Source organism: Elephantulus edwardii, unplaced genomic scaffold, assembly GCF_000299155.1.
Source record: "Elephantulus edwardii isolate Elephantulus edwardi_28Jun2011 unplaced genomic scaffold, EleEdw1.0 scaffold00006, whole genome shotgun sequence".
In the NCBI taxonomy this organism is placed as follows: Eukaryota; Metazoa; Chordata; class Mammalia; order Macroscelidea; family Macroscelididae; genus Elephantulus; species Elephantulus edwardii.
This window is the reverse complement of record NW_006399756.1, coordinates 8,542,106-8,551,844: the sequence shown is the minus strand read 5'-3', so window position 1 is coordinate 8,551,844 and position 9,739 is coordinate 8,542,106. Positions and strand designations below refer to the sequence as shown.

Here is a 9,739-nt window from a genome sequence, read left to right as displayed (position 1 = left end):
GAATGAATGAAAACCCAAAATCTCTGTAAATGTTCATTAAAACTAATAAAATTTAATAATAATAAAAAAGGGGGGGTGGGGCAAGATGTTATGTTTATGAAGTCTGGAACATGGATTTGAACCACGGATCTGTGCTGCCAACTCAAAGGTTCAAATCCACTAGCTGCTCTGCGGGAGAAAGACAGGCAATTTTTCCCCACGCGATTTACAGCCTCTAAAGTTATGAGTCAGTTCCAATCTGGACAGCACATAACATTAACATTACAGTTTAGGACAAATTAGGTTTTGAATTTTTATAAATTTGTACCTATATCTTTTTCTTATTATTATTATTATTAATTTTAATAAACATTTACAGAGGTTTTAGATTTCCATTCCTATATCTTTTAAGACTCAAAAAACCCTAAAAGAGCAAAGAAGTATGTTTACAGTATTCACTGAGACTCATTTGCAGTTAGAAACTGTAAATCTTGATCCTTTCAAACGTGTCTTTGCAGAAGGCATTTAGGAAAGCTGCTCCTATTTTCTACATCATTTTTTCTCAGGTTCTATATTAGTCATGCACAAAGATGACTCTCAAGCTTCAGGGTCGAAATCTGTTTCAAAGAAGCCCTGACAGGCTCACACACAGGGGTAGGTTCAGAACGAAGGAGCTGATGCTATGTACACAATCTTCAGAGAGCTCAGCTGTGGAGCCTAACTTACTGGTGTTGATGTTTTCTGTATACACAGACGAGTACGAGGCAGAAAAGCCCCGGTAGGAGTTGGCATAATCTGTGGATAACACGACAGTCAAGGAGTCGGAAGATGATTCAAAGCTGGGCTTCGTGCGGCCACAGACTTGTCCAATCAGGCCAGAGTCCGTCGAGGGGCCATCGTAGACGGCAACAAAATCAAATCTGCAGTGTTCATCTATTTCTAGGCTGGAGAATTATGGTCTTTGGTCAAAAAGCTTTTCAAATCAATCCAGACTCTGTTTTCTATAATCCCAATACTCCCACATGGCGAAACCATGATGTTTCTATGGGCCTAGTGGTTAGGATTTGGGGCTCTCACCAAACAGTGGGGTTTCTAGGGTTCACACCACTCTATGAACCTCCCACGACACTAGACAGTACAGAACCTTAGAAATGTTTAGTATCACTTTTAATCATAGAATAATACGCAATGGAGCCATAAATTGTTTAAATGTCATCATTCTTAGAGTATAAAAATATTAACAGCAAAATCATTTTGTTAAATCTCTCATCACTGAACTACATTATTGGCTATACCATTATAAAGCACCAAACTGAAGCCTTTTGATTTTTTTTTTCTCTCTCTCTTTCCTTTTTCTTTAATACTACTTTATTCTTAAAGTTCCTGATGCAGGTTCACAAATGTTACCACAATACTATCCCTGAAACACCAGGAAATTTGACCAGTGAGTGTAAAGACACCAGCAGCAATGACAACAGCATGTGTTGTTAGACAAAATCATGTGATTCAAAGCACTGTTTTAAAAGCAATGGCTCTAGCCAGAGGCACTGGAAGGTTCAGAGTAAAGTAGGACAGAGTTTTAGTTTTGTGGGCATGTCGGTATAGGTATGTAAGCTGAGCTTAAAAAACTATTTCCTTGTTTAATTGCAGAAATATTGTGATTAAAAAAACAAATGTCTGCTGAAACACTGCACGGCAATTTCATAGTCGCTTTGGTGCCAACTGCTGCTTTCCACATCTTCTGTGCCCACTTAGTGAGGCCACTGATCCCAAATTAAGTGATTAAGGATTTTTTTTATATATAATGGTAGCTCAGGTATATAATAATAAGCCTAGGGCTCTCCCTATCTCAGAAATGTCCTCAGAATCTGCAGAGAAAGAGGCAACTTAGTCTAATGTGATATGGGACAAAGATGACCAATTTCCTCCCATAAGATTTACTGCCTCTGAAAACCTGCTGAAGGGTCAGTCACAACCCGAGGGCACATAACAACACATCCAGTGGGACAGTATCACTGATTGTTTCCTCTACAGACCGGCGCCTTTCAAAACGCTCCACTAAGTAGAAGGCACAGCAGCTGGGCCAAACACACGCCCTTCAACAACAGAGCTGGTGTGTACTTACAAAATCTCTTTGAAGTTCAATTTTATCTTGTAACCTTTCTCCACTTGTATGTGCCACACGCAGTAGGCCAGTTCAGGATGCGACTGGGGATAGTTGGGGCTAGTGAAGGAGCCCTCCAAGCTGTCCAGGTAACCCCCGCAGTTTGGTATAACTGAATGGAGAGTGAGAGAGCAAGAACGTAAACCAAGACAAAGACTTCTTTGAGTTCTGTCTTGTGAATAGAGCTTAACACGTGTCCTCTTTAAGGGGCACCCCACCTCCCTCTCCTCACAGAGAGACGGCGTGAGGTTTCCAGTGGTCACGTTCTGTCCTGGCAGTGAGCAAGCCTGCCTGTGGCTACCAGACGCTACAAGTCAGGTCAAATGCGGTCCAATAACCTCTGTTTGTTGGGAACCTGCCATCTGAGGGGCTTCCTCATTCTGCGGCAGCCTTCCTTCTCAGTCCTTTTGGAAATTGCCAGGGTTCCCCAGGGCCTTGACCTTCTGTTCCCATCTGTCTTTTCTTATCCGTCTGTCTCTTCCAACAGGAATTATTCCTCCCCATTCACGCCTCTTCTCCCTCTTGAAGTCATGCACATTGTTCAAAGCCCAGCCAGGCACACCCTGAGCAGGCCTGCCCTGGTTCTTCCCTTCCACAGCTGGAAGTCACAAACTCCCGGGCAAAGGCCACACGGAGCAGCAACGCTCAAGCCTCTTTGGAGGGAGATTGACTAAAGCACGGGACGGGCGTCAGGTTGTGTGGCTACACGTGAGACATGCAAAGGTGGCCCGAGGAAGACGTGGAAACCCCTCGACTGTTCCACTCCGCTCTACTCTCCACAGCACGGGCTCAGAGGAGTACCATCCACGAGGGGATTGACATGACACTGCTGGGTCCTGGAAAGACCAGAGGGGACTGTGTGCATCCACGTGGGTGACACTGGGCCTCAGGGCAGTGACCAGGCGATTGCAGCCTCTACCTGCGGGAAGTCTTCGGTTTCAGAGGCCAGGTCTGCCATTCATACCCTACACGTGCTCCCCGGACATTCCTGTCAGCAACACGGTGGGCTTGTTAGAAATGAAGGTTCTAGCGAGCTCTGGTGGCCTAGTGGCAATAAATTGCATTGCAATACCAGAGGTGAGCTGTTTGAATCCACCAGATGCTCTGCTGGAGAAGGAGGGGCAATCTCCTCCTGTACCAGTCAGATCTAATTTGATGGTACACACACACACACACATCATCATCATCATCATAATAGAAATGAAGGTTCTAAAGCCACAGCCCAGAGCAAGTGGGTCAGAACAGATGGAGAAGGGGCCCCTGAAGCAGCACTTCTAAAGATCTCAGGGATATTTGCACAACAGGCTGAAAACAGAATCTCCACTTTGGATTTTAAAACCGATGTATGGAATCATACAATAAACTGAATATGGGAAGATCCATAGTGGAAACTGGAGTCTCCTCTCTGGGGCCTAAAACAGAACCTCAATATGGGATCATCCAACAAGCTCCATCTGCCTCAGCTGGGATCGAGCTAGTGACACAAATTCCTAAGCTCCACCTCTGTAACCTTGACTCAGAAGGTCTCCACTTGGGCCCAGGAATACCCAGTGTACCAGCCCCTGGGGACTGCTATGCCCAGTGAAGGTCAAGAGGCAGTGCTCACGGAGACGCAAGAGCCTTGTCAGGAGCTCTCAACCACCCAGGATGAGGTTCTGTGCCTGCAGGAGATGGTCCTGAAGGCTTAGACTAAAATGAGAACTTACAGGTTCCAGGAGAGAAGAAGTAGTAGAACAGAAAGATAGATCTTTGAATTCTTGCAGCATCAGTGACTACTTGGAACGTTAGTTTATTGGACGAGGATTCAAACACCGGAACGTTATCATTTTTACTGCAGACTTTCCCGAGCAAAGGCCCAGTGGTAGAGGCTCCATCAAAAACTTTAATGTTTTCATTTTCACAGCTTCCATCCACATCCAGCCTGTGAGAGAGAGAGCATACCGGTGGTTCAAGCAGTCATGCTGTCGGAGGAACTCTCTCAAAGGGAACTGTCACTTACAAAGCAGTGACAGATCTGATTACATTTAAACCTCAACACATCAAATGCTACCACCATTATTCCCGCCACCATCAACATCAAATCACATACCATCAACCAGTGCAGGGGAGGGGAATGGCTTGGCCAACTTCTCCTAACAAGTAAACGGTAGAGATGGGGCTAAAATCCTGGACCTTCTCTGCTTTTTTCTCTCTTCTCATCTCCCTTCTCCCTGCCACCTCACGTTTCAGAGAGAACTTTGTAACTGACATTGACCTTCCTTGGTACTTAACAGTCTTCTCCTCCTGTCATTCTGGGGGCCCAGCGGGTAGGAGTCGCGTGGCTAAGCCAGGGAAGGCATCTCTCTGGCAATTCAGGTCCACCAGGGTTTCCTCTGCATGAAAGACGGGCAGTCTCCTCCCTCGTGATTTACAGCCTCTGAAAATCCACTGGTGAATCAGCTGAATTAGTTCCAGCTCCAGACCAGTAAGTACTTTGCTTCAAGTTTTGGATTTTATTCTCTGTCTCTGTCTGTGTGTGTGTGTGTGTGTGTGTGTGTGTACCTTTGATGTCTTTTTTTCTGCTTCTTATTATTATTAATTTTAATGAAAATTTACAGAGACTTTAGATTTCCATTCATTCATTATTGCACTTTTCTCCCTGCCCTCTCCCCTTCACTCTTCTCTTTGAAAAGTAGAAGAAAAATTCCTTCATTGCTTCACAATTCCCCCACCCCCAGGTCCACTCCACTATGCAGCCCTCACCCTGGACTGGATTTTATTCTAAGGTAAAGCTTCTCCCCAGTGGCCACATCACCACTCCCTCATTTCTGTGTCATGCATTACAGATAGTCTGGAAGTTTTGTTTTCTGACCCTACACGATCTCTCCAAGTGCCCTCAATGAACAGATTTTCCAAGAGGTTTGGAGGAAAACACCCAAGAATCTAGAAAGCCTGGGTCTTTCTTCCATCTTGGTCACGTCCCTGCTGTGACTCTTTGGACTTAATCTTTCCTGACCTGTTTTCGAGCCCTCTGGTGGTGTGGTGGATTTAACGCTGGGCCATTCACTGAAAGGTTGTTATTGTTGTTCGTTCGTACAGTTGAGTTGGAGCTGACCCTCCCGCAGATTTTCAGAGGAAGTAAATAGTATGGGGGAAGTTGGCTTGTCTTCTGTGGAGCATCTGGTGGGTTCGAACCATGGACCTCTGGGTTGGCAGTGCAATCCCTTCCCACGAGGCCACCACTCACAGAGGCAGAAGATGAGGCAGTTAGCTTTAATAAGACGGCAGCTTTGGAGAGACCGTCCTGCAGCTCCACTCTCCCCGACAGGTTCGCTGTCATTGTCTCCACAGAGATGGCCTGTCAGCACAGGGCTTTGAGCACCTGCAGTGTGAAGTGACTTCTCTGCCCTTTGGGGTCCAATGTCAGGGCTGAGCCTGCCTCTGCCCCAGAGTGCTGCTGAGGGGATAGACTAGGGCAGGGCACGCTGGGACCACTGAGGCATGCTGAGAAAGAATCTAATTCTTTCAAAAGGCGAAGTTTAAAATGGTCACTTTTACCTCCTGAGATTGTGATCAAAGTGTATGCACAGCTACGGTTTGGGAATCTGGGTTTCTGGAAGCTTCTCCTGCTGCTGCTGCTGCTGCTGGTTATGTTTCTTCAAGTCAGAACCAATGCGTAGCTCGGGCAGCTTTTCAGAGGGTGTAAGCTGCACAGGAAGTGACCACTCATCTTTCTCCCATGGAGCAGCTGGTGGCTTCAAAGCACCAGCCTTTGGCTTGGCAGCACAGCTCCTTGCCCACTAGGCCACCAGAGCTCCCTCAACTCATTCTAGTGCATGAGCATAGGTAGCTCCAGTGATGAAGGTCAGTGGTTCAAATCCACCCGGATTTTATCCGTGGGAGGACGATAAGGCAGATGAGGTGGGTTCACAGCCGCGGAAACTCTAAGGGTACTTTGCTTTGTCCTGTAGGGTCACTAAGAGCCAGGACAGAGTTGATGGCAGTGGAGTTTGGGTTCGTTTTTGGAGTTTTTTGTTTGGTGACTTAGTTTAGTGTTTTAGGCCTAAAAGTTAGAACAAAGGAGAGGCAGGGAGAGAGGAAATAAAACCTAAACCTCCCTGCCATTGAGCCCCACTCACAATGACCCTCGGTTGGGTTTCTGAAGCTGTAATCTCTGCAAGAGGCTGCCAGTCTTTCTCCCAAAGAGCAGCTGTTGAACTTGAACCAGTGACCTTCAGTTGGTCTTGAAATGTTTGCACATTGCACTGCACCATCAGAGAATCTTGTAGCTTGACCATTGGAAAACTCACTGACACTGAGCTGACTCCAGCTCCCAGGGACCCTCCTCGGGGTGTCTGAGGCAGTGAGTCTGACAGGGGGAGACGCCCCATCTTTCTCCTGCTGGCTCTGAGCTGCAGAGATGAGTAGCGATGCTTATCAGCGTAATACACTACAGATGCCACCAGAACTCGGGTACTTCACTTTTCAGCTGTACGGCCTCAGGTAAGTTCTCAGCCTCTCTGTCCCTGTACTGCCAGGCCCAGCCTGGCAGGACCTCCGTGAACCAGTGCCATCAGCCACGACTGGCATCACTGTGGTCCAGCTGTCCCCCACCCCTGCTGGACCAGCCTGAGACTCCCCCTGGGGCCAGAGCTCACCTATCAGCCACCCTCGTGAAGAGCCCAGGGTTGCTACTTACTGGTAGTAGGAAAAGATGATGCGGACGCTCTTGTTCTCTGGCCTTTCTACCGTCCAGGTGCAGTTCTCATTGGAGCTGAACTGCAGGATCAGGGCTTGGTGGACCTCACTCAGGCTGGCGCCGCCCAGGCTGGCCTTGCAGCTCGATTTGCCTGGTCGAGACCAACAGGGGACACCAAGCAAAGTCAGTGTCCCTCCACCCCAGTGGCAGGGCGTCCAACGGCAGCCCCAGGGTCCAGCTGGAGCTCACAGCTCATCATGAAACAAGATTTAGCTCGCTCGAGCCAGAGCCCACTGGCTTCTCCTGAGAGTCCTACATGATGCTGGAAATGTGAACTGAGGACATGATGCTGGAAATGTGAGCCGAGGAGGATGAGCGCCCTCGGACACTGAGGCTGGACTGAGGCTGGAATCAGAATCAGGCTGCTGCTTTGTAAGAGCCCAGGAAGCAGTCTGATCCGCCCTCTCCCACTGGGATCACCCAATGCTCCCTAACAAGGACACACCAAAGGGAGCGCTGGTGGCCAGAGAGCACAGCACAGGCCCAGCGCCTCAGACCCCAAAGCCCTGCCTCGGGGCGTGTGTGTGTGTGTGTGTGTGTGTGTGTGTGTGTGTGTTTGAATCCACCAGCATCTAAGGGAAGCCAATACTAAATATTTGTAGTAAGCGGAATGCTCTTTCAGGAAGGAATTCACCCTGAGGCACTAAGGCAATCCTTAAGGGTTTACCAGATTCTTGCATTTGCTTACCCCTCCCTCCTGAGTCCAGGGGAAGGTTTTCAATAGAAAGAGCTTGGCTTCATTTGCATTGAATTCTCTTTGTGATTTACTTCCTGATAATTTTCAATAAAGATACAGGGTAGCTCAGGTCAGCCTTTCAGTCGAGAACTGCTGGCCCCCTGCTTTTCATGCTCTCCGTTCGATCTCGTTCCTGGCTGTCTGTCTCGTTATTAATAATTATAAAAATACTTTACCCTTGGTCTGCAACAAGCATCTCCATGTGACAAAGGTGGGCAAGCCTGTGTGATGTTCAGCTTTAGAACCCACTGGAAGGTCAGCTATGAGTCACCTCTAAACTGACGACAATGAGAGTTTTTGACACAATCCCTGGTAGCAATAGGGGTTAAGCATTGCACTGCTAACCAAAGGGTTGGTGGTTCAAACTACCAGCTTCCCTACAGGAGAAGGATGAGGTATTGCTGGGTTGACTCTGACTCTTGTCCACCTGAGGCCAGTAAACTGTCCGACGTGTCCCCAAGCCTGTACGGACACCAGCCACCCGTCTTCCTCTTGTGAAGCTCCTAGTGAATTTGAACCAGCAACTTTTTTTTTTTTTAACCAGCAACTTTTGCTTAGCAGTCCAACATTTAATTCACAGCACCATTAGGAATCCCGAGGTCAATTTAAGAATAATTTTTCTGCATCTCAGAGCTGTTAAGATATATGAAAGAAAATCAAGAGCCATCAACAGACATGGAAACCTTTTCAATTTCTGGCAAGGACTTCTAGAAAGGAAGTGTACCATTTTGAATAAAAAAAAAATCTCATTTCATTTTCTTACCTTCAGACTCTGTCAAATTGGATGCTGACAAACATGACGAAATTAAAAGGGCCAAAACAATGAGGCTTCTTATGATCCCCATCTTCGTAAGGAGCCGGGAAGACTCGAGGGCTAGCGGGCTTTTATACATCTGCGTCTCAGCACACTCTGCTATCAGAAGTTCCCTGCATGACCTCTGGAGAAACGTCATGTCCAGGTATATTAAGGACAGGTTTCTGTGAGAAGTTAGCAGCTGTGTGACTGGCAGGCCTCTCTGGGCTCGTGTTTGAATTCTGACCCAAACACCATGCCTAAAGCACTTCAGGGAATTCTCAACGCCTTGGACACAAGGCGGTGAAGCTCTGTCGCACACACTTTGGGTGTACTGTCAGAGGAGGGACCAGCCCTTGGAAAAGGACATCTTGCCGGGAAAGGGGGAGGGACAGAGAAGGAGAGAAAGACCTTCAGAAAATGGACTGACATAGTGACTGTGACAAGGGCATGAGCATGTCAGGGGTGAGGAGGGTGACACGGGAGGGAGCGAGCTTCAGATCTGTGGTTCACATGTCACCAGGAGACACAGTGGACTCCTAACACAGTTGACACCTAACAACAGCAATACACAGGAGGGAGCACTGGTGGCCAAGAGCCCAGCATAGGCGTAGTGCCGCGGACCCCAAAGTCCCGCGTCTCCAGGGGTCTGGGTCCATCTGAGTGTCCACAGGAGAAGGGTGTGCAATTCTGTGTGATTTCCAGCTTCAGAAACCCTCCGGAGGGTCAGCTCTGAGTTGCCTCTGACTCGATGGCAATGAGAGTTTTTGACACATTGTAGGAGCAGCCCTGGTAGCAAAAGGGGTTAAACAGGGCGCTGTTAACCAAAGCGTGGGTGGTTCAAACCTACCAGCTGCCCCACAGGAGAAAGAAGAGGCATGCTGCTTTGGTAATGAGTTACAGCTTAAAAAAACCCTAGGAGCCCATTCTAATCCGGCCAGTAGGGTCCCTCTGAGTGAGGAGTTAGTCAGCAGCTGTGAGTACACACAGGAAACACTGCAAACTCCCTCTGGGATCCACTGGGAGGTGGGCCTTTGTTCTACTGTTGGCTTCGATCATAAATGGAGTACTCACCCTGGCTCGAGCCTTAGCCCAGTTAAGCGGTTTGAATTCTCTCTATTATCAGTGGGAGCTTGTTGAGGACAATGACAGGCCTTGTTTTCAGTCTACCCAGCAGCTCTGGTGAAGATGGGACCTTTCCTTCCTGGTAGCCTTCAACGTTTGCACGTGATTTCTAACTGGCTGCAGGACTTGGGGGTTTCTTCAGGAGAGCACTCTCTGAACCGACTCAGCGAGCTCCTCTCTGTGGGCCGCTTGGTTAGATGTTCG

The 9,739-nt window shown here is 47.9% G+C and overlaps 1 protein-coding gene across 1 annotated transcript in view; it reads right to left on the bottom strand.

The window, feature by feature from the left end:
* The window catches only part of CUZD1 (CUB and zona pellucida-like domains 1), a 16,784-nt gene extending 8,322 nt beyond the window's left edge, over window positions 1-8,462 (bottom strand). The window contains exons 1-5 of the mRNA XM_006879883.1: window positions 8,381-8,462; window positions 6,822-6,972; window positions 3,850-4,064; window positions 2,105-2,255; window positions 706-923 (exon numbers count right to left, since the gene is read on the bottom strand). Of these exons, the coding sequence (XP_006879945.1) occupies window positions 706-923; window positions 2,105-2,255; window positions 3,850-4,064; window positions 6,822-6,972; window positions 8,381-8,462 (817 nt within the window). The remainder of the gene's footprint in view (window positions 1-705; window positions 924-2,104; window positions 2,256-3,849; window positions 4,065-6,821; window positions 6,973-8,380) is intronic.
* Window positions 8,463-9,739: the final 1,277 nt, after the last annotated feature.